Source organism: Lethenteron reissneri, chromosome 45 (genome assembly GCF_015708825.2).
Source record: "Lethenteron reissneri isolate LAM-NWPU_2019-01 chromosome 45, ASM1570882v1, whole genome shotgun sequence".
Classification (NCBI taxonomy): Eukaryota; Metazoa; Chordata; class Hyperoartia; order Petromyzontiformes; family Petromyzontidae; genus Lethenteron; species Lethenteron reissneri.
In genome coordinates this window covers 6,139,312-6,164,495 of record NC_083823.1, presented here as the reverse complement: position 1 = coordinate 6,164,495, position 25,184 = coordinate 6,139,312, and the positions used below count along the sequence as shown (strand labels likewise).

The 25,184-nt window shown below is 48.1% G+C and overlaps 1 protein-coding gene across 1 annotated transcript in view; it reads right to left on the bottom strand.

Annotated features, from left to right (window-relative positions):
* Nucleotides 1-25,184, bottom strand: part of LOC133353864 (collagen alpha-6(IV) chain-like) — a 177,198-nt gene that overhangs the window by 51,783 nt on the left and 100,231 nt on the right. The window contains exons 7-21 of the mRNA XM_061570339.1: nt 24,662-24,778; nt 23,277-23,345; nt 22,501-22,536; nt 20,076-20,138; nt 16,913-16,948; nt 15,821-15,862; nt 15,031-15,123; nt 12,869-12,922; nt 11,662-11,724; nt 8,402-8,446; nt 5,983-6,036; nt 4,327-4,393; nt 3,690-3,800; nt 1,882-2,046; nt 713-805 (exon numbers count right to left, since the gene is read on the bottom strand). Coding sequence (XP_061426323.1) covers nt 713-805; nt 1,882-2,046; nt 3,690-3,800; nt 4,327-4,393; nt 5,983-6,036; nt 8,402-8,446; nt 11,662-11,724; nt 12,869-12,922; nt 15,031-15,123; nt 15,821-15,862; nt 16,913-16,948; nt 20,076-20,138; nt 22,501-22,536; nt 23,277-23,345; nt 24,662-24,778 — 1,108 coding nt within the window. The remainder of the gene's footprint in view (nt 1-712; nt 806-1,881; nt 2,047-3,689; nt 3,801-4,326; nt 4,394-5,982; nt 6,037-8,401; nt 8,447-11,661; nt 11,725-12,868; nt 12,923-15,030; nt 15,124-15,820; nt 15,863-16,912; nt 16,949-20,075; nt 20,139-22,500; nt 22,537-23,276; nt 23,346-24,661; nt 24,779-25,184) is intronic.

Sequence of the window (25,184 nt, the reverse complement as noted above, 5' to 3'; positions counted from 1 at the left end):
GAGGTAGAACATATGCGAACAAAAAAAAATGCATGTTGACATGCATCAATTTGCATGCGAATCTATTTTCATTTGCCAGTGTGGAGAATACGGGAGAGGGAAGCGGAGTGAAAGCCAGGTAAAGAGGTGGGTACACCCACCTCGTTCCAAAACGTCTGGCCAGAGTGAGAGTGGACAACATTCCTTCTCGGGCTCCTACTAGTGGAGCCCTTTCTGTCAGCAGTAGCGTGAGCAAGCAATTGCGGGGCTGCGCCTTTCCCTTTCATTACTTTCATTATTTTACTATGTAAGGTCGCACTCGCACAAAGTGCTTGCCACAAATGAACCACAATGCCTTGCTGCTGATCTCGCCAAGGAGCATAAAACAGTGACGCAAACTCTGGTCATCCTCGCAGCGGCTTTTGGCTAACCGTCGAACAAAGACGGTCACCGCATCGCGCGCTTTCAGATTCGGCGTCTGCGGCCGTCTGGAACGCTCTTCCTTCCGATATTAGGAAGCCACTGGAGCTTTGCACTTTTAATTCATCATCTAGATTGAAAAGTAATTTCTTTAGAGCTGCTTTTTGTGTTTAGTTTGTTGTCCTTCCCCCGCTACCTCCGATTAGCACGGTTGGCTACGTACCGTGCAAAATAAGTTCAACATAGATACATTACACAGGAAGAGTACGTATTGTATTATTATTGCAGAGGACAATGGCCTCCGATTACACACCTTGATCTCCTTTGTCACCGGCCGATCCAGGATGTCCGTGAGGCCCACTGGAGCCTGGGTCTCCAATTTGTCCATCACCCCTATAGTTAGGGTCTGCATGATCGGCAAGCACACAAACGAGAACATCAGGGGCTCGAGTCGCCGTTAACCCAAAGTTCCATTCGTCGCGACCCACCCACAGCGCGCGGTCCTTTTGGACCCGACAATTTGCGCCGTACGTGCACAGCGCTCGTGTTCGATCCGCTGCCGGCAGGACGAGCTCCTCCGACGAGAAGTTGCGCGTCTTGGGAGGAGCGGGGCGTGGTTGTTTAAGGCACGCTTTCTTCACTACGCCGGATACGTCGGGTTGGTGACGGTCGTGGGAGCAAAAGCCGTTGCGGCGTAGTGCAGTACAACGATAGATTGTGACGCACTGCCCTCTGCTGACAGGGTAGCCCCACAACAGCAGCAGCCTATAGCACCCGTTTAGTGCACGGTGGTGGCCGCACATCAGAGCGCTCTCCAGGCTCGCACCCACTTAGCTTCCAAAATCTGACGAGACTGCAAGCATTCCAGGCGATTTGGTCACAGGCTTAAAACAAGTTGACCCTGCATGCGCCTGGCGATTGCTAATGCACATTCCAACAGAGAACCAATTAATTTATGTCCGTGCTACCTATGACGCATGGGAGACACGCGCTTACAAACGTGCACACGCACACATAAATCTATAGAAAATTTGAGCCATCGCTCTCTCCGTAGCGTAACGTGGGACAATGTCCACACACCCAGCACTCGCTGCTGCCTCCGCAGCGGAACCACCGCCATGTCACGGCGGCGAGATGTTAACTACCTCCCCTGGCATACAGGAGGTCGTGGGTTCGACCCCAACCCTGACGCCTGTTGTATATTTGGAGTTTACATGTTCTCTCTCTCCGCGTGGCCACATGGATTTTTCTCCGGGGCCTCCCATTTATTCCCTCCACATTTATAAACATGCGTTTAGAGTATTTGGTGGCTAAAAATGTTCACATGATGATAACCCACTTCATTGAGCTGTCATTTGTGGCCAGGTCGCTTCTGAAAAAGAGCTACATAGCTCAGTGGGCCTTACCTGGTAAATTTTAAATACTTTAATAGTTTAGTACTAAATTGTCGTGCGTGTGTGTGTGTGTGTTTGTTTTCATTACCTATTATTAATTGTCCAGGAATGCCCGGGGGCCCAGCAATCCCTGGGAAACCGGGAGATCCGTCGAGTCCAGGAAGACCTGGCAATCCGGAGCCAGGAAGGCCGGCATCTCCCTTCTCTCCACGCGGTCCTGGAAATCCTGGGGCACCAATATGGCCTGGCTCGCCTGAACATAAAAGGTTGGAGGGGGGTGTGTGTGAAGGGGGGAAGGTGGAAAAACAAGGGGGGGGGGGGGGCATGGGTGCCGACCGTCGCCGCCCGTGTTGCAAGAGCGTGGCACGCGTTGTAAATAAAAAAAAGCGTGTTTTGCGAAACGTGTCCTGGACATCGCATGGCTGAGGAGTGCGTTCCTTCCCACGCGTTGGATGGGTGAGGGCGCTGCAGTGGCGGGAGGTTATCTCTCTCGCCTGGTATGCAGAAGGTCGTGGGTTCAATCACCACCATGATGCCTGTATATTTGGAGTTTGCATGTTCTCTCTGCGGTCGCCTGGATTTTTCTCCGGGTCCTCCGGTTTTTCCCTCCACATTAACAAACGTGCATTTCGAGTGCTTTGGTCCTGTAAATTTCCACGTGACAAGCCACTTATTTGAGTTATCATTTGTAGCTTGGTCACTTCTGAAAAAGAGCTGCGTAACTCCGAGTGGGCCTTACCTGGTAAAATAAAAGAAAGTTTATAGGGAGATTGTGGCCGATTCCTCTCACCCTGGACACTCTCTGTTCCAGCTACTCCCCTCCGGCAGAAGGCTGCGGTCCATCAGGACCAAAACCTCACGTCATAAAAATAGCCCCTGAGTATTAGTTAGACTTTGTAATTTTAGTATAGTTCGACTGTATACCACTTATTTAAGTTTTTTTAAGATTCCTACATGTTGAATGTATGCACCTTCCTGCCATAGTAAATTCCTTGTTTGTGCAAACTTTCATGGCGAATAAAACCCTTTCTGATTCTGATTCTAGATCTCCTGGCGAGTGTCCATCGGATAACGCAATGAAACCATACGAGTCTGATAGTTATCCGGGCGTGGCGCGTCCATAGGGAGCGAGAGAGGCTGAGTGTCGGCTGCAGGGATGGGTTCACGGGGAGGATGCAAAGGTGAGGGCTGGTTTTGAGAGTCGCCACCTATCCTGGTTATCCCAGGACGTAGCTGTCCTGGAAAAATCTGCAAGTCTAGAGATACGGCAGTCAAAATGCATGTACGTGCAATTCTGTCCCTGTCACCCGGTATTGTGAGATGTTCCACTTCTCACGATATGTCCCATCGTTCCCTTTTTTATGGTTGTTGTGGCAATCCTATTTGGTTTTGAGATTGAGTTTGTCAGATGACGAGGTGGATGATGAGGCTGCCGACTTCCACGTATTCGTGGTAGCGAGCTCACCGGCACAGCTCGATCGCGTGACGCACGGCACGCCGGAGTGCCGAGTCCGCGACCTCTCCCACTCCGAGTCCTCTCAACCCCCAAGCCCGCCCCTTCCCAGTTTCCCACTGCACCCTCGCTTGCAGACGAACCCTCTCGGATAAACATTTCTTCACCACAGGTAGCTGCTGGTGAGTGACTGCTCCCCTATCCCCCCCCCCCCCCCCACACCGTGTGTGACTAACCCAAGGCCATAAAAAAAATTAAATCACAAAGCTTCAACAGCTACGAGGGAACGTGAACAGGAATCCATGGGAAATATAGAGCGGCAGGAGCTGGCTACTTGGCGTTATTCGCCCTGTGCTCGGCAATCGAGATGAGAAGGCGCGATCGCCACGTCCAGGCGAGCGACCGTGACGTGCGTATCTCGCCCCCGCCTTGTGCCCACTTGCCTCTTCCAAACGACGGGGAGCCGGGTTGCCCGGGCAACCCAGGTTGGCCACGGTACCCAGAGTCTCCCTGCAGGCCACGGGGTCCGCTCGGACCAGGGTCACCAGGGGGCCCTGTTGAAAGAGACGTCGCGCAAGGCATGGCAGTGCCGCCGACGTCACGCGTGGTGAACGAGCGGAGACGCGTGCAGAAGGTGCGGTGACGCCGCGTCCTCACGGCGTACTGACGTCGCATGCAATGAATGTGACGTGAGTCCCGCCGTTGGCCCTGCTTGGTCCTGAGACAGATTCAGATGTCCTGTGAGCCCACAGCGTCATAGTTTGGTCGTGGCTCTGCACAGTAAATAGCCAGTGGGAAAACCACCCATACGGTGAGGGCCCTAGGCTGGCTCGGCTCGAATGTGCCAGTGGAAAAATGGGTAATATTTGCCCAAAGCGAGAGGCAACGTGAACTCTGCGAGTAAAACCGGCGCGTGACTTTCCTCCGTTTGACAGGGGAATGAATGCAGCAGGGGCCACAGGGAAGGAGTAGTGGACAGCCGGGGTCATTGCCCTCGCTGTGTCCCGTGTGAAGCCCCTTTTCCACGCGGCAGTGGCCAAAAGCAGAAACGCAAAGAAAATAACGACGGCTCGCGCTCACCTTTGGTGATTCCATTTTGCGACAGGAAAATGGTGGGACCGGCGGGCCCTATTTCTCCTCGGTCGCCCTGCACACGGCAGCAAACGCACCGTGCCGAGCCACTCAGCGAGGATACCACACAAATACCGTCGGCTACAAACAGTGCTATTTTGGAGTAACTTTTTGGTCTTCTTGGTTCTTTCGGTAAAGTCACGTAGAAGGGAAATACAATTTTCATAACGTTTCGGCTGCTTGCGTTGTGGCCGAAACGTCGTGCGAATTGTATTTTATTATGTTTTATTTTTACTATTTTATTACTTCCCTTCTACGTGACTTTACCGAAAGACCCAAGAAGATGAATCCCTGCAGTCACTAAAGCTTTAAATCGAAATTTTACTTTTTGGTGTTGATGTTTTGGCAAGTCGACCGCTGTCGGAGTTGTACGGTTGTTTTTCAGGTTGTTTTTATGCTGTATTGTTGTTGTTGCTGTAACCAGGTTTCTATAGAGTAATCAGGTCTCCATGAAAAATTAGCATTTATAGCCCAATGGGTTTTAGCTGTGCCACAATGAAACCTAAAGACAGGCCCCTATTGCATAAATGTGAATTAGTATTTTGCTGGGCTGGAGCTGCAGATATAGACGAGCGTGGATCCAACGCTTTAGGCCGGCGGTTTTCAACCCGTTGAGGCACCCCGCTCTGGCGAGGATCTGTTGAGCCTTGCAGGGCTGTGGCATGAATAACCGTGCGGGATAAATGTCGAGCGTGTAGCAACAACGCACACTAACACACGGCACAAAACTGAGCACCTCGTCTGTTAAAGGCATGGGCACGTGCTCCTCCTCATGTATCCATGGCCTTAGTAAACGTAGTTGGTGTTAATTCAGAAGCCATAGTAACAATGCTCCCCCCCCCTACTTCCCCACTTGTGTAATAACACGCTGGAGACGGCTTGTAGAAGCGGTCCTTTTATTTCACTTTCTCTTAGTTCACAAACACTCCCCGTTGCTGGCAGGCAATGGGAAGCGGGCAGACAGTCACCAGAGACCCACCACCACGTGGCACCCGGAGCCCCACTCGCGCGTGGCCTCTCCCTCTCTTAGTTCCGTGTCTGACCCCTTGTCTCTCCTCTCTCCCCTTATTTAATGCCTGGGTCACGTGGTACCCTCCAGCCAATCCTCAATAGCCTGCACCGAATGTTCCAGATCCCCCATCAACTCCCGGGACCACGCCCCTGACTTGTCTTCCCATTGGCTGAGGTCAAGACCACCGAAACCAATCACCTAGCTGACATCCCGTGATCACGCCCAGGCTCTTCCCCCATTGGCTGTAAAGCGGGACCGGCCAAGCCGATCACCACGTGAATCTTGACATAGGCTCTTATTACACTTGTATGTGTTGTGTGTTGAACCTCTTTTGCATGCGTACGTAGCCAACCGTGCTATTCGGAAGTGCGGGGGAAGGACAACAAACTTAACACATAAAGCAGTTCTAAAGATAATGAGTTCATGCCAACTTGCAGACTTGGCACGTGCCGCATTTTCCTTGTGCCTCACAGGGACAGCTGCCAGCAGAAGGTGAGGGCAGGGGGGGGCATCGCCTGCCACAGGGCACCACAAGATGTACTGCGTGGTCAAAGCAGAGTAAATATTGAGTGACCATGAAGATGAGAATTTACCTTAATTCCAGGATTGCCGTTCTTTCCCGGGATGCCAGGGTTCCCCATGTAGCCCTACAGTGTCATAAACACAACATTACAAATGTGGTTAGATATGGGAGGCAAGGTGTGACTACAGTCTTCTGGGGCCCGTCCCCTTTACTTACAGCAACCTGGGACGTTAACCTGTTGAGTCTGGCATTCGCAGATGAAACTCATGCTACAAAATGTATAGTCGCAGGTCAACCTCGTTACTGTTTCAATTACAGTGTTTTAACATTTTAAGGAAACATAATTTCACGTCATATTCTTAGGTTTTTTTCGGTAAAGTCAAAAACCTAAAAAAAAACCCTAAGAATATGAATCCTTGCAGTCACGAAAGCTTCAAATCTAGAAATAATTGTATGTCGCCAATAGCAAGGTGCCTGTAAAGAAATAGTCACATAGAGATGTTATTTATTTCAGCAGGAAAGGCTGTTTGGTTTCATTTGATGGGCACCCTGCGACTGGACGGAATGAAGTTTGACTGACTTGATTGAGATCTAACAATAGATTTTACACTTTCTGGAAATAAAACAGTTTGTGTTAAGATGTTAAAATACCAAACAGAATCATTTTGCAAGAAATCATGTCTGCATTAACCACACGTACTTGTGGGGAACATGCAAAAAAAATGCTCCGATAATAGGGAAGGCTTTCTTTTTTAAAGAATGCTGCCCCTGGTGTGGACCAATCAGTTTCAAGGACAATGCATATATTATCATGGTATGTTTTTTGTTTGCATTTTGACTGTAAGTATTGTGGTTAATGCAGACATGAATCCTTGTAAAAAGGTTTCAGTTTTGTTGCCAGAAAAAAGGGGAAAAACCCTATTATTATGTTTTGGTACTGGCAAAAAAGGTCTGATGCTCCAATAATTATATATGCATTGTCTTTTAAACTTATTGGTCCACACTAGAGACAGCTTTCTTTTGAGCTTCGTTTCAAAGTGTTAGACCAGAGGACGCCAAAAGGCAGACAGCACAAAGACAATGCCGCTATGAGGGCATTTATAGCTCGGGGTGAACAGCTCCAATATGGGACCAATGCAGACAGGATTCTTGGAAAAAGAATCTGTTTGGTGTTTTTAACATCTTAACGCCTGTTTTATTGCCAGAAAGTGTAAAACCTATTGTTCTATTTTGATACTGGAAAGAAAGGTCCCATATTGATTGAAATCGTTCAGGGGTCAGAACACTCGCTGAGCCGGAACCACTGAGTTCCTGGGTTCTAATCTGGGTTTCAGCCGGCCCGTGACTAAACCAGGTTCTTAAGGTGTAAGTGAGCTGATGATAATTTTGACTGTTGCGTGACAAACACACCTCTGCATAAGCATGAACACTTGGACGTGTGCCATGTCGCCAAGAGGATAATTGGAATAAGACTGGCGAAAAAGATAATCTTGTCAGATTTCGACTCCAAATACGCAGCCTTCTTGCCCAGTGAACCCCAAACACTGATTTAAGTTCCACAATGAAGCAGGTCATCTTCCACGTGGCAACCTTTCTCCTTTATGAAACGCATGTGATAGTTTCGGTGGCACTTTTTAGCAACTGTATTTGAAAGAACAATCCATTTTTTAAATTCTGAATCCATGATCAACAGAGGATTTTCCATAGACTTGCTCCTGCCTATCTCTCTCCTCTCATTTCACTCCACTCCACACACTCTGCTACCTCTCCCGCTCATCTCACTCTACTCCCCTCCATGCACTCCCCTACCTTACCCTTCCCATTTCACTCCACTCCCCTCCACACACTCTCCTACCTCTTTCCTCCGATTTCACTCTACTCCCCTCCACACACTCTCCTACCTCTCTCTCATCCCACTCCACTCCCCATCCACACACTCTCCTACCTCTCTCTCATCTCACTCCACTCCCCATCCACACACTCTCCTACCTTTCTCCTCTCATTTCACTCCACTCCACACACTGTGTTACCTCTCCCTCTCATCTCAATCTACTCCCCTCCACACACTCCCCGACCTCACCCCTCCCATTTCACTCCACTCCCCTCCACACACTCTCCTACCTTTCTCCTCTCATTTCACTCCACTCCCCTCCACACACTCTCCTACCTCTCTCTCAACTCACTCCACTCCCCATCCACACACTCTCCTACCTCTCTCTCATCTCACTCCACTCCCCTCCACACACTCTCCTACCTCTCTCTCATCCCACTCCACTCCCATCCACACACTCTCCTACCTCTCTCTCATCTCACTCCACTCCCCATCCATACACTTGCCTACTTCTCCCGTCTCATCTCAGGGTGGATTGGTGGCACTGCAGGTGTAATGGAGCAGGCCATGCAAAGTTTCTGCCCAGATGTCTTCATGACTAAACCAAAACAAAAGTGACTCGGGCGTGAGTGGCTCGTCGCGTGTTTTACGGACTCACCTTCTTTCCTGGATGTCCAGGAATTCCATCCTCTCCAGGAAAACCCTAGGAAATGATAAAAAAAATATTTATATATGTGGACGAGACAAAACATATGGATATCGGTATAAGAAATGATTCATTTTAGCTGGGTCTACCTGGATTGATTACCTGGAAAATATTCATGCACCCGGCACATCAAATCAAGAATACCTCCTACAATGTGGGAGCCGGAAATTGTTCAGTGAGAAATGAAGCCCTGGATATCATTAAAGTTAAACAACAATACAATTAATAGATACAAATATTTTGTATCGCTCACAAAGCATGCAAATAATTTGCACACCGTATGCTATTGCTACGTTTAAAGCTGACGTGCGGAACAGATCTGTACAAACAGCACAGAGCGATTGCAGAAACAATATACACAAGAGAATAAAAACACGGGCAAAAAATAAAATATCGAGTTAAAAAAAAAATTCTAATTGCGCGTGCTCGAATCACGACAATTCGTCAGATCACTGGGAGGTCGATTCATGCTGCTATGTCCCAGCGGTTCCCAACGTGTCATCCGCCAGGGTGTGTGGGATGCGACCCGTGGAACCGTTGCAAGATTTGCCGATTTTTTATCTTCTTCACAAAACACCGAACGATGTATTGCTCATCGCACGGAGAGCCAGGTGGCTCGGCAGGAGAGCGAGTGGCTCGCAATTGGAAGCTTGTTATTTTTATTTCTCTGGCTGTCCAATTAACATTTTCCGGTGCTTGAAATCGGGGCCACATTCAGGTGTAAGCTAAGTAAGCTACTATGAGCTGCCTCTAAATACGAACAATAAAATAATAACAAGTTTCAGGTTTCACACTCTGTAACCGATTGAAAAATGAAGGCGATCGGGAAAAATATTCTCTCAAATGCTTATTTTCATTCCGATATGAAAAAAATATACAGTCCTCGATGGTGCATCTTAAGCTTGACATAGTTAGGGCCCCAGTGTGTCATAGCCTCGCCCTGCTTGTAATATATGTAGCAAATTAAGTTGGTTCAAGGTGGCCCGCGAAAAGGTTTTAAGGGCTGAACAGTTGTCAAGGAGGCCAGAAATGCTGGGAGCTACTGCCCTACCCGAAGTTACGTAAACAAGGTGCTGAGGTTTACTGTTCATCTATCCGCGGATTCATCGTCAATTCGTACGTCAGCTCAGCAGGAGGGCAGCCTCCTGGCTCAGGGAACAATGTCAAAAAGAGTAAATGAGTGGCTGTGTTAGGGAGTCTGCTGTCTGCGAAGTGGCCAACAGGGAGCGCCATGCACCACAAGGTGGAGTCCTGCTTGGGGTGGGTCGGACACGATGCAAACGTGACCCACAAACGTGACCCGCACGCGCTTTGCCCTCCCCATTCAGGACTCTACGGCAAAGAGTGGCAGGTCACTGTCTCCAAACTTTCAAAACTGGCCCTTCTACCCACCTGTGGTGCAATAGATACCAACCAAACGTTAATGAATTTTACGTGTAGTCTTGTTGTGGGGTTTCTCGCCATCACACCGGTGTGCTGAAGTAATACCTAAATGGCACATTTTGTTCGCGTGTAAAACCCAACTAAAGTGGCTGTGTCGGGTGGTGGGTTCACGACTTTCGCGATCTAACCCAACAAACTTAATTCTGAACAAATGTTCATGATCAGTTTATTTGACCTACAATATTTGGTACGTTTGCTTGGTATGCCAAATATACCATCACCAGCCTGGTGGCTCAGCTGTAGAACAAGATTGCGACTTCAAATCCTAGTTAGGGGCTGACTCAGCCCATCACCCTTCCAATGGTCGATAAAATGAGTCCGACTTTTGAGGCACGTCAACAGCGGTTGTCCTATGGATAGATTCGTGCTTGCCATGGGAATGTGGAAATTCCACCACTGGCTCAGGGCTGTAAGGAAGAGCTGGGCACTGCCTCAGTGTTGAATTGAGAAGGAAACCGCAGTTGATTTCACTTTCAGTCAATTAAATCAAACTCATCGCGTTGCCCTGGTCGATTTCTGGACATTATTATGAACATATTTAAGGATCTGTTGAAACGAGTAAAAAAGTAAAAATCTGTCCGTCAGACTATCGGTCGCAGGGAACAATATCTCCCAGCAGCATTTAATACTGGTAAGAACCTCCTGGTTACACCAGCCCACAGGGGATTATTGTGTCCGTCCGTCGTGCAGGGAGGGGCTGGGTGGGGAGGGAGGGGCTGAGTGGGGAGGGTGGGGAGGGGCTGGGTGGGGAGGGTGGGGCTGGGTGGGGAGGAGAGGGTGGGGAGGGGCTAGGTGGGGAGGGTGGGGAGGGGTTAGGTGGGGAGGGGCTGGGTGGGGAGAGTGGGGCTGGGTGGGGGGTGGGAGGGGTGGGGCTGGGTGGGGAGGGGCTGGTCACCCCGTGGTGCCCTTATAAAACTCAACGTTTAACCTACTCACGCCGGCTTGTGCCCGCCCTCACAGTCGGGCATATTTGCGGAATACACCACGCCGCCGTTGACCCTGGCCATTGACCGAGCAATCCAACGTTCCTACCAGCTCCCTCCGCAGGAATGTGTTTAAACAATCACACTCTGCTGACGATTCTAAGAAAGCCGAAACCGCTGCAGGGTTTGCTCTGCCGAAACCGGTGTTGCTGGAAACATTCGGTTAGAATACCCATGGGACTGACAGTCTGGAAACGTAATTTTTTTTTTACTTTCACGCGCTTAAATAAACCCGTGTCTGTCTCTTTATATATTTAGATTTCCCCCATTGTGTTTTTGCGACCACGAAATGCTCAGGAATAAAATTAGACCTTTAAAAAAACATCCCAACTAGCTTTTCTAAGATTACTGCCAGTGAATGCTGTAGAATGTTTCATTCATTCATTAACCCTCATGCTTCTGTATTCTGAATTGTACGTTGTCTAAAAAGAATACAAAACATATAAAATGTTCCCGACTACGAGCTTTATGTTACTTAATCAAGCTGCTACTACTGCTACGGTATTGATATTCACATATATACTTTATTTAAGCGGTAGATTAAATAAACCCCTTGTGACAACAGGAAACGGCATGACCACTTTAACAAGGGTGACCTGGGTTACGAAAAGAACAATTTAAGAACCACAGTATATATATTTTAAAAATATGACAAAATGAACAAATGTGGACTAAATAAAAAAAACATTGATGCTACACAATGTGATGAATGGTAAAGTGCAATATACATTATTTTTCTAATAAAATTATGTAAGTGGCATGTTTGCAAGGACGTCGAAAACCTACCCTTGGGCCAGGCAGACCTATGATTCCTTTCTCTCCCATCGGCCCAGGAAGCCCTGGGAGGCCCTGAAAGTCAATAAGAAAACAAACGTGAATCATCAAGCAGCGTCGTCTAAACCACGGTGGCCAATCCACCAAGCACTGGTGGATTTCATCCACCTCCGCTGCCCACCAGACAGCGATGACCCAACAATGGAATGAACCCTGCAATGTACTCGAGCCACAAAGTACTGGCACCATGCATTGGTAGATGTTGTTATTATCATCATCATCATCACCATCATGTTTTTAAACGCGTGAATTCATAGCCGGTGATTTTTATTCACCGTCAGCCGCAATGTAAGGCTGCTCACGTCGGCGTTTGCTCCGACGGATACTGAAATCCACGGAAAAGTATTTTTGCGATCCACCCGTGAATCACGACGCACGCATTCGCCACCGCTGGCCTAGCGGCTCGGAAAGTGCAAATGGCATACGACACGCGAACTATAATTTGAGGAAAATGTTAATCACCCATGTGTTAAAATGTATAACTGATTCAACATCATTATCTGCCACCGTGTATCCACATAAAGATAAAGGCCTCTCTCCATGCCATTAATATCCCTCACTTCATTCCATGTTTAAGTAACAAGAAAATAATAATACAAGTCACAATTTACAGGCCTTTCTTAATTCACTGCTGGATGAAGACCTTCCGATGTCCTGACGTCATAGGGAATAGCTTGACCATACTTCCCCACGATGGTCAGTGCGGTTCAGATGTTGCTCGCCAATAATGTTAGCTGTGGCCCGGAATTGAACTAAGGTCCACCGGGCTCATAACGCAGCGTGCTAACCGCTGGGCCACCACTCTTCCCCACCGTGGTCTATGTACACGAATGAGGCAGTACATTAGGTAAACACAACGGTGCAGTCCTGAAGGTACCCGCTCATGCCATTGCTGGGCTGCGTCCTCCGTTGCAAGAGGTGGCAGTATCCCACACTTCACCCCACCAAACGCGACCTTTTGATCGACTAAAACTGCGGCGTAGCAATTCATTTCCGCTGGGTGGACAGAGGCGGGCAGGAGATTTCAGAAACTTTGCATCATCGTTTCAACGTGCGCGCCCCCAAAGAACCAACCGGCACCTGCGGATTGCGAGTCGGAGCGTGCCGACCCTTACACCGTCACGTGTTTGCGAGAGATGCCGGGGTGCTGAAAACTCACGTCGACGCCAGGAATCCCGAAAGCGCCGGAAATTCCATCAAAGCCTCGGTCTCCCTGTTTGCGGAAACGACAAACGGCACGTGCACATCATCGCGGGGTGTTTCTTTGGAGCCAGCTGCCCAGGATTGGGCAAAAAAAAAACCACTCAGCCCCACTTTTCACCCAGGCACACGCAACACGTGCACACGCTAGAAATTAATTGCAACCAGCAATGACTGCCTACTGCTACGTCTTTAACAACAATAATAAACTTACCACACGCTAGAAATTGTAACCAGCAATGACTGGCTATTGCTACACCTTTAACAATAATAAACTTACCACACGCTAGAAATGAATTGCAACCAGCAATGACTGCCTACTGCTACGTCTTTAACAACAATAATAAACTTACCACACGCTATAAATTAATTGTAACCAGCATGACTGGCTATTGCTACGCCTTTAACAACAATAATAAACTTGCATCACTTTTGTCAACACACTCCTGGATTGAGGTCTTCCCAAGTCAATTTGGTCGGACGGGGTTGTTTGACCATACCTCACCACCAGTGCCGGATTATCCGAGCAGCAAAAGTAGCTACGTATGCTACGGGCCCCGCACTAGCTTAATCCGGCACTGCTCGCCACGCCGGTCGATACGAGTTGGTGAAGCGGGCCTCAGGAACGATTTGGATATCACACGCCAACTGATCTCCCCGTCACTAGTAATGTGCAATGATGAAAGGCCATTTCCCGAAACGTCACCTTTTATATATTTTTTCCTTTTTAAGGCTCTTTACTTGACATTCACTTCATTTATTTTATTTGATCTACTACTTACCGTTCTTATGCTATTTGTTGCCGCATGGCTGTACCTCATTTTGTGCGCAGTTTGTAATTAACTTTGCTCGGTCGGTGTTAGCCTCTGAGGTCTTGACGGGGTTTCCGTATTCATTCCCGTCGCTCCGTGCCCCCCCATGTACCGTTCCCGTTCCGCTGCAATGTTGCACCGATGCACTACTTTTATTGTGGGCGATATTGGCAAGTAAAATAAAGACCGATCGATGGGTTGAATGCGTCGAGTCATTTTATTCTTGTACCCGCTCATAAACTAGCATTCCACCGTTCCTCCCGCCACCCCTCCCCCACTCGTCTTCACTCCTCCCTTCCTTAGACCCCCCGGCGGGCTTCCGTGTCCCACCAATGTATTTATCCAGCGGCTGCCACTGTGACACCGAGACCTCTGATTGCAAGCTGCATCGGGCGGAAGATTTTCACACTTGGTGGTCCCGCGGCGTGGCACAGGATTAAGTGGCTGCAAATGTTCCGCGCTTGAGCTGATGAATGCACCCATCTGAATCTACAGCAATCGCTTTTTTGTGTGTTTTTTGCGTTTCCCCCCTCCCCCACCACTCATGCGGGCAGTGCGGTGGAGATTCACACAGGACGGGGCAGCCTCACCGTCAAAATGTAAAAAAAATCATCGTAATCACACACACACACAAAATGGGCCGTCGTCATTTCTAAGGTGATTACGGTTGTAGAAAATATGCCTTATTTGTGGGACAGGCCGATGTTTTGGCACGTACAATATAAATGCATATATAACTGAATTGTACATCAAAATTGAATGTTCCATTGGAATCCCAGGTAGTACCGATATGCACAAATGAGGCTGAGTCGACGTTGGGAAGGCCCAGGACTGCTTGAGGTAATCGTCACTGATGTTGTCCATGAGTGGGAATCGAATTAGAGCAGCGTGCTAACCACGACACTACCACTCCCACAAACAAAGATGAAGACAAAGATCACCCGTATAGCCTTAACAGACTGTAGGCGCAAGCGCTGTTAGCACTTATGAAGGCCGGCTCGGTACACGAGAGGGAGGTTGGCCAACACCACGCCCGGCCGCCTTCATCTCCCTTTGTGGCAATCTTTACACACAGGAGCACGCACTCATTTTGAGGCTGAGTCGACAAAGGGGAGGCCCAGGACCGGTTCAAATAACCGCCGTAGGTGTTGGCCTTGAGCAGGAATCGAACACGGGTCGCTGTGTTCATAGCGCAAGCGCACTTACCATTGCAGTACCACACCCGGCATACACACAACGCAAATACTTGAGTGGTCATGGAGTTTCAGACAAGTGGGTGCCTTGGCGTGAGAGACTGTCGGTGTCTGACCTTGTCTCCACTCAGCCCCTTTAGCAGGGGGCTGGTGCCAGGCCCCTTGACTGGAGAGCCGTTCCAAGGAGGACCAGGAGGGCCGACTTCACCCTAGCATCGGCACAGCACGGCAGGGGGCGCGGAGAGGGCAGGGCCAGAGGGGTTGAGGGAATGAGTTGAAGTTTAATCTCGATTTGAAGCTTTCGTGACTGCAGGAATCCATAGTCTTTGGTTCTTTCGGTAAAGTCACGTGATTAGGAAATTAATAGATCACGACGTTTCGATCGAAACACAAGCGACCGTCTTCAGGTGAGACACACAGAGACGACTATGTTGTGTGTCTCTCTCTGCTTGTGTGTCTGTCTGTGTGTCTATGTTGTGTGCCTCTCTCTGTTGCTTGTGTTGCAATCGAAACGTCGCATTCTATTATTTAATTTATTTATACGTGACTTTACTGAAGGAACCAAAGAGTATGGATTCCTGCAGTCACGAAAGCTTAAAATCTAGTTTTCACAACAATGAAGCGAATCAAAATCAGAGCAAACAACATAATAGAAAGCGGTACAAAAGCAATCGCATTACAAAAGAATTGTTAAACAGTGCGTGAACATAAATGAACATGAAACGGAATACATTTCACGGAATAGAGGTCAGTTTGGATGAATTACCTTTCGAAACCGTTCTCACCTGGCTAAAGCAAAAATAATCTTGAAACATACAAAACACGTGTTCATCTCAACACAGCAAAACAGTTTATGCACGGCTTCACCGGAGTGACTTTACATCGCGTAACGTCCCCAAAGCTCACCTTTTCACCTCTCTCTCCTTGGCGTCCAATACCCGGATTGCCCTGTTCACGAACGCAACACAAACATCGCAAAGATCCACTGTTATATTGTAATATTGTCAACTGCTAATCCTGCACAGAGACTCCTCTACTTACGAACATTCGACTTACGAATCTTTCAGAGATACGAACAAACCTGTCCCGTATGTCAAGCTGCCTGTTCGGACCGAGAGTCGTAAGTTCAATCACCGTGCAATAGAGGGCGGTGGTGGCATCTACATCTGCCGAACGTGAAACACCAGTGGCATCTACGTCTACAGGAGATTATACAACGTTTACAGCCATTCCCCGTTCTTAGTGTGCATGCCGTACAACACTTTTGGAATCGACAGGAACAAAGTTGGACTTACGAACAAATCGACTTATGAACAGACCTCTGAAACCTAACTCGTACGTAAGTCTAGGAGTCCTTGTACATGAACACATCACAATGACTATTGTGCAAAAAATTATAATATTAGTATATATTTGTAATCTTAACACAACATCGTTCATGCCTGCTTGAATATTGCGACACTAGAATATGCGACGCAAAAGTTTATATTATTTTACATGGAGGCGTCGGTAAAATCACAGGCAAGAGGGAAGTCCGCCAAAACCGGCGCCATCAATTACCCAAGCTCTGGAATCCTGCATTGGGGTACTGGCCAACTCGACGAGCGAGTGCTTATACAGCAGAACCCCTTTCACTTAACGGCCGGTTTTGTGGGACCAATGACCGTCGTTAAGAGGGCTTCTCCTGTATATGTCTCAGGAAGCCGTAGCACCCCGAGAAAACGCAGGTGGGGGGTGTGGTGGGCACGGGGGAGTGACAGTGAATCCCTCCACAGATGTAATGAGCCCGCTTGTTGTACTGCCACCACATCCTGGAGATGGCGACCTCGATGGTCGTGGTTCACGGAGGGAGTTACACAACATTTACGTGATCCATCAACCCGCCACCTCCACGGCGCTCGATTACAGGCTTGCAGCGTAAGCCACCAGCGCCCGGAATATATATATATAAAAAAAAACATTGCAAAGACTGTAAGCAGATGAACGTTTCAACTTTACCATTTCTCCTTGCAAGCCAGGTGGGCCGGGTGGACCCTAGGAACAACATAACATAGCAACTGATTAACTGCCTTGGCAATTAATTGAATTGTAAGAGCAAAGCACAACCAGGCGCAGCACGCAATTCCGGTTACAATTTTGCAGCGTCCTAGAGAGGTAAGGGGTCCTTGCAACAGCGGCAGCAGCAGCAGATGCATTGTGGTTCTCGTCAAACACAAGCGAAGTCAACTTAAGAGACCACCAACAGCGCACTGGCCCCCTTGTGCTCATCCCGTCGGCAATGTTCTCAGGGGCCAAGATAAACTTCTGGCCGGAGCACAGCCAACGTGGAATGGTAACCAACAACAAAAGCCCCCACGAGTACCGAGACGCAACATTCCGCTTTACCCGACTGCCTGTCGCGCAACTTCTCCCTGCCGTGTGAACAGGCACATTTTTCAAACCGTTTTTGGCAACGAGTTCCCACACACTGCGATGCATTCGGGCCGTGGTGTTTTTATTCTTCTTCTACAATTTTTTTTTTAAACGCAGGCAGCGGAGCGAGCCGTGGAGGTTTGCGTGTGCTTCTAGGGCGGACAGGTGCTATTGTAACTCGTCACGGGACAGTGGGTGAGCTCACGGGGCAACGCACAGTCTCGCGGCATGGCGAGCGCCAAGCCTAAATGGCATTCCCCCCCCCGCCCCCCCCCCAGGGAGTCTTTCCGAATTTTGGCAGAGCGTCGCTGCATTGAGGCCAATATTTTCGGGGACCGGGCGTGACAAAGTTTTCAAACTGGAAGGCGTTGTTTACGTTTCTCGTCTGGTCGCTCACTCGCTCGCTCGCTTGGTTGGTTAGTTGAAGCTGGGTTGCATCGGAGTCGGGTACAGGGTTGTCACAGACCGACGTCCCTGACCGTGCACCCTCAAGCCCCCCCGGGCTGCTCCGCGTTCGAGCGGCTGTTCTGGACGATTCGCGAAAGCGTGAAATGCGGGGAAGGATCCGCGCGTCTCGCGGAGTGATCCGCCAGGAGTTAGGCTAGCGCGGAGGCAGCGAGATGCGTTATTATTCACGCTCCTGCAATGCCTTTGCAAGTCACTGTGGGAAAGATGTAGAGGACACAATGACCTCAACGCTGAAGCAAGTGCCCACCATCACGGCTGTGGGATTTATACCAATTACAAAGCAGTACGGAAGCTTAGGGATGCCATGATAGCGAGTTGTTAACTCCCTCGCATGGGAGTTCGATCCTGACCCTGACACCTATATAATTTGGAGTTTGCATATATTCCCCGTGGTCGTGTGGATTTTTCTCTGGGTCCTCCGGTTTTTCCCTCCACATTTAGAAATTTCCCCTCTACATTTAGAATTAACATGCATTTAGAATATTTTTCTGCCATGCATTTCCACGTGATAAGCCACTGTATATTTGGAATTTGCGTGTCACTCTCTCCTTTCTCACCGTGATCGTGTGGATTTTTCTCCGGGTCCTCCGGATTTTCCTTCCACATTTATAGACATGCGTTTAGAGTATTTGGCTGCTATATATGTCCACGTGATAAGCCAATTGGTTGACCTATCAATTTGTGGCCAGGTTGCTTCTGAAAAACAGCTCAGTGGGCCATACCTGGTCAAATAAAAATAGTTTTATAGACAATGGGAAATCAAACAATAGAAAATCAGAGTGGACAATGGGAGATCAGAGTAGACAATGGGAAATCAGAGTAGACGATGGGAAATCAGAATAGACGATGGGAAATCAGAGTAGACGATGGGAAATCAGAGTAGACAATGGGAAATCAGAGTAGACAATGGGAGATCAGAGTAGACAATGGAAATCAGAGTAGACAATGGAAATCAGAGTAGACAATGGGAGATCAGAGTAGACAATGGAAATCAGAGTAGACAATGGGAAATCAGAGTAGACAATGGGAGATCAGAGTAGACAATGGAAATCAGAGTAGACAATGGAAATCAGAGTAGACAATGGGAGATCAGAGTAGACAATGGAAATCAGAATAGACAATGGGAAATCAGAGTAGACAATGGGAAATCAGAGTGAACAATGAGAAATCAGAGTGAACAATGGGAAATCAGAGTGGACAATGAGAAATCAGAGTGAACAATGGGAGATCAGAGTAGACAATTAGAAATCAGAGTGAACAATGGGAGATCAGAGTAGATAATGGGAAATCAGAGTGGACAATGGGAAATCAGAGTGGACAATGGGAAATCAGAGTAGACAATGAGAAATCAGAGTGAACAATGGGAGATCAGAGTAGATAATGGGAAATCAGAGTGGACGATGGGAAATCAGAGTGGACAATGGGAAATCAGAAGTATCGATTCTCTTTTGCCTCATTTGCACTGTTTGCCTCGTTTGTGCCCTCTCCTTTGCGTTGTGTGCATCGTTGATGTTGCCCCTATTGTGTGATCTATTGTCTTTATTGTGCTGTCTGTCTTGGGCATAGCTTGCGCATCTTCAAGAATTGTCTGCCTCGATTGTTCTGCCTGTTTCGTTCGTATGAACCGCTGTGATTCCTGTCCGTCGAGTTCATTACATCACATAAAGCATGTTCAGAATTAATGTGACGTCATAACGAATCAATTCCCACATCATAATAATTCACATTTGTAAAGTGGCGCATTTCACCCGTAGATCCCAATGTGTCACCATTGTATGGAAAGCAGGGAATAAGCAGAACCAGCTGGGTAAACGGCCTGTACTTGGGCGTGAAGGCCTGTTTAAAGAGGTGAGTTATCAACACAGACTGAAACGTATTCAATGACTCTACGAATTGCATCGTGTGTGCGATCCGAGTCCAACTCATGACTGGCGGGTGCATCGCTGCAAAAGCCTCCTCGGCAGGCAAGGAGCTACGAGTTTTTGTACTCGCGACGCTCGGGATGTCTCCCCGAGGGCCAGCAAGGGGCGAATGTCACACGACGCCACTCGGCCTGCCCTGTGAATTCTTATTGCACATTTAGGCAATGGGCGGGAGACGCAGCCCTTTGACACAGACATGCGGAATGCACGAGAGACAAATGCAGATGGTATGGTTACTCATTCTGCTTAAGCGTTCAAGGTTTGTTTAACGTTTGATTGCGTCGTGTCCGCCCAGAGCTGTTGAATGCCTCCACACCCCCCCCCCCCTCCGGCCTCAATGCAAAGGCCAACCAACTTACAGGGAAGCCCAGAGGTCCTGGGGGGCCAGCTGGCCCTGGTTGCCCCACAAATCCGCTCTGGCCCTGAGACCAAAAAGAGAACAATACAATTAAACAATGCAACAGAACAACACAAGACAACAATAGCCCATGATCCAACGGGGTTGAACGGTTCCTAACTGGAGTGGCATATGCTACCAGTGTCCAGCATGAACAGACATCTTCGTGCACATGTCGTCTGTTTTACAGACAAACGTAATATTTATTTCACGTTTCATATCTCGTATTTGTTTTGTCCTTATTCTGAAATGACATTCTCTGTCAAACACAACTGCAGTACCCTTGTTCAATTATCGTTTTCCAGAGATAGCTAGCATGGCCACCTTGCTATCATTCATTTTTGTGCTCTTTCAGTAAAATTCCCCAAAGAAATCACTGATAGCATCTGCCACCTTGAGTGGTACCAATAAGCATTTTTGGGCCAATGAGTCAAAAGCCCAGTGGTGGAAAATGAAGCCGCATGAGCAACAACTAGCCTTCTGATTCCAAGCGTTTCATTGGTAAATTGCAAATCAGCTAAACGTAAATGTGCAATCATGAACGCCCACTGCGACCCCCCTCTCACCATCGCGGTCAAAGGAGACGTCAAATCAGGAAATAAACGGATGACAGAACGGCCTACGCCGATTCGGCGTGCGGGCCGCGGCGAGGCAAGCGGCTCGCAAAGGGCACCGATTGAGCAATTTGTCATTGTGAGAGCGGGGGAGGCAAATTTGGCTATTCGTGACCCACCCTAAATATGGACGCATTCGTACACACACCCATTCATGCATGCGTACGCGCACAGTGTAAGATGATGAGAACGCTCAGCAGGGGAATTCTAGGGTTCAATTGACCATCAGATGGTGCTGTGAAACACCACAATGGAAAAGCAAGCACAGTGGTTGAAAAGGGGTCCTAGTGAAGTGGCAGAGGCTGGGTTTGGGTCAGCGGGAGTGGGAGGGCGACTGCTATTAACTGATTGGCCAGCTGGTTAGGGTTCAAGGCAGGGCTCTCAGCATTTCATTGGCTGGTGTTCTACACCTACGATATGCTTTCCACTCCTCCCTACAATGAGCGTTCATTTCCATTTTTGCGCAGGTTTTATGGATTGCCATTTCGAGCGCAATCAGCAAAACCACAGCGATGACGTGTACATGTGTATGCATGCACGACTAAAAGTGCACCTTGCCTGGCACAAGCGCTGTGGCGAATGGCAGCTGTTGTTGTTGTTGTTGTGGTGCAGTGGCACAACATAGCAAACGGACACACAGCATGGCCACGCAAACAGTGTGTCCAGATTCATTTGTTTTCTGTGTCCTTTGTCAATTAATTTTTAATAAACCGGGCGATACTGGCAGATGGCACCAAGGTACACCATGATTAAAAATATATTTTGTATTCGCTACTGTCTGTCTGCGTCTCTCTGCTGCCACAGCAGCGGTGCATCGTGGTTTCGCGAGTGAACATCGGAGTGAACCGCGTTGATGACATTGCGGACGAAAATATTCAATCGTGTTTTTAGAATGCATTTTTGGTTGACGATGGCTATGAGTGGATGAAAATCAAAGCCCAGCGTTGTGGTGACGACGACTGACGATGACGCGCCAGAATGAACGAGTCTGAACTATCACGCAGACTAAAATCATTGTGTAACATCATTAGAGACAGCAGTGCACTGAGGAATATAGACAATGGTAAGTTGGCTTTACATGTAGATTTCACTGATTGTTCAAATCAGTAAATGACAATCGGTTGTATGTATGTATGCGTGTTGAACTTATTTTTCTAAGACGGGACTAAAGGCATGGCTGCTTTAATCGACGGGACTAAGAGAACGATGAAATTAAATCCACAGTGACAAGATGTTAACTCCCTCGCCTGGCATACAGGAGATCGTGGGTTTGATGTCGATCCTTACGGCTTCATATATTTGGAGTTTGCATGTTCTCCCCGTGGTCGTGTGGATTTTTCTCCGGGACCTCCGGTTTTCCCCTCCACATTTAGAATCTAAATCACGCGTTTAGAGTGTTTGGACTGTTATACATGTTCACGTGATAAGTCACTTCGTTGAGCTATCATTTGTGATAGCCAGGTCACTTCTAAAAAAGAACTGTCTATCTCAGTGAGCCTTACCGGGTGAAATAAAAATGGTAAAATAGTTAAAAGTCCACACACTGAGACCTGACTAGGATTCCATCGTTCGACAACAAACTAGACCTAGGGCTAATATCAAAGCAAAGAACTAAATAACATGCGGACAAAATGACCACTGGAGGGAAGCCCCCCCCCCCAGGTGTCCGAGGCTTCTCACGAGGGATCCCCGACTCCTCGAGTGTCGAGGGGATGCACAACATCACGTCTAAATGTTGTCTAGCCACCAGACTGGAAGTGCAACCGGACTCACGGGGAGGCCATCTTGTCCTGGGTAGCCATTTTCTCCCTGCGAGAGAAAACACATTTGTCCAGTGTGTATTTGTAAAAAGAATAGACGCCCACTTCAAGTTCAAATTATAAGAACAACAAAATGTGGGTTGAAAGATAACGGATGAATTCATGGACAAAGATTTCGTTTTTGTCGTCTTGTACTTTAAAATAATAAAATTGTGTTAGAGAACGGTCCGCTGAGGGCCATTTCCCAGAACTACTTCTGCGATCCATTCAAATGACCTTTTTGTAATATTCCACATTAACAAGGGAGCGGAGCATTCTCATCTGCTCATATGCACATCTGCAGAGCGGCATGGTACTGTAAACACATGACAGCAAACCCGATAATTTTTCATTCTAAGAGCTGGAGCTTGCAGCCAAATGGAACGAAAAACCAGAATTCGTGTGATGTGTTTCCGGCCAAGGCCGACAACTCCCTGCACCGAAATCCGCATTCAAGGTTGCTGGCCAAGTGCTCCGACTGCTCAGCCACCCAGTTGCAGGCAGGCGCGGTCTACACTTTGAGCTGCACAGAGGCAGTTGCCACTGGTGTCCCCCACGCTGGAACTGCCGCAAGGTCATTGGAAATGGATTTCGATGAAATGTGAGATTCCGGGGCAATTAAGCGCCACAGATAAATGCAAATCTTTAATCCCTTTTCATAATCCTTTCTAATGTGAAGCCATGTTTTTGTTGTGCAGCAGCAGCAGCAGCAAGATGACGTGACAATGTGAAAGTTGTGGATAAATGTACCGTCGCGCCCTTGTATCCGGGAGGTGTGGTGACAGGTTCTCCCTTCTGGCCTTTAGGCCCAACTATTCCCTGCATGAAACAATCACACAGACACAAATGCATTGAATTCCATTCGAAACATTTGCTTTCCCTGTGCTCATTCGAATATTTGTTTTCTTAATTTTAAACGTTGGCTTTCAGGACCAATATTATGATTCGTAGATTAGTTTATTTCCTTAATCCTCATACCTGGGAATTATATAAAATGTTAAAGTGCAGCCCTACAATTTATTTATGATACTACTGCTGCCAGAAAGCCTGGCACTGATCTAGAGAACCCCTTGAGATGATATTCTGGATATGAAGCTTTCGTGACTGCAGGAATCCATACTCTTTGGCTCTTCGGTAAAGTCACGCAGGTAGAAAAATAATAGATCACGACGTTACGATAGCAACACAAGCAATCGTCATCAGGTGGGACAACCACAGCAAGAAAACACTCTCCCTCCCCTACTGCCGAGGCCTACATAACCTCATGCCACGATAGATCTCTCGCCTACTTCAGCAGTTTCTTCTTGCTGTGGTTGCCCCACCTGATGACGATTGCTTGTGTGTTGCGATCGAAACATCACGATCTATTATTTTTCTACCTACGTGACTTTACCGAAAGAACAGAAGACTATGATATTCTGGGTCTACCATGCCACACTAGTCAGATGTATTGCAATAGGTGAGAGTGGGCACACTGTGCCTGCACAGACCACCCCTTGGGTCCACTTCTCATCCCCAGGGCTGGAAAGCCCTCCGGACCCTGCGGCCCATATCTAGTCTAAACAAGTGGGGGTTGCCTCTCGGTACCCCTACACATTCGTGCTGTTGGTTAGACAGAGGCGGAGAGATTTTAGAAACATGAACCAATGTTTGAACTTCAGTAACCGGGAGATTCGAATCAAACGGACACCTCTGGATTGCCAGCAGTGCTCACACTTACACAATGGTAGCAGCATCATCTCCTAGTTGCTGATATTTCAGCGAATTATACCACGAATCATTACGTAACAAAAAGTAATAATACGGATAGGGATTCTGTGGTTTAATTGCATATTCTCCCCGCGTGGAATTTTCTCTGGGTTCTCAGGTGTTTCCCCTCCACATTTAGAATCAACACGAACGTCAGAGTATTTGGCTGCTATAAATTTCCACACGATGACAAGCCACTTTGTTGAGCTATCATTTGTGGCCAGGTCACTTCTGAAAAAGAGCTACGTAGCTCAGTGGGGGTCTTACCTGATAAAATAAAAAAAATAGTTGAGTTAAATAGTTTTAGCATACATAGATTAGTTATTAATCTGGAGGTCCGTTTTCAAAAGCGTTTGTATTTTGCCGGCGATGTGAGGGAAGCTCACCGGGCGGCCCGACGATCCGGGGTATCCGTTGTCTCCGGAGAAACCGGCGTCTCCCCTCGTGCCGTTGCAGCCGTCGAGGCCGGGGATGCCCCTCACTCCGGGCTGGCCAGGGTGGCCCTAGACGCGCACGCAACGTCAAGTGCCGGTAGAGTGTCGCTCGATTCACGAACGTTTTGGTTTACAAAATTTCGCGTCCACGAAATGTCGCCGAGGCCACGCGCGCCACGAGATCATCAAACGAGAAGCCACGCGGGAGGCTGCGTCGTCATCGTCGTCATCGTCCATCCGCGACAGCGTCAGGGTGTCCCCTGCAGTGCAACAGTCACATGCGTCCCAGCACGTTGAACTTTTTTCGCACCGTACGTAGCCAACGGTGCTAATCGGAGGTGCGAAGTGCAGTGACGCTTTCACGTCAGCTGTCCAGTCATTCCAACGTGCCAGCAAGATCTTTTTGGCGAGTTCTCTGAAGAGAGTAATAATTTATAGTTTGAAATTTAGTATTATGCAAATCGTTTGAATATTC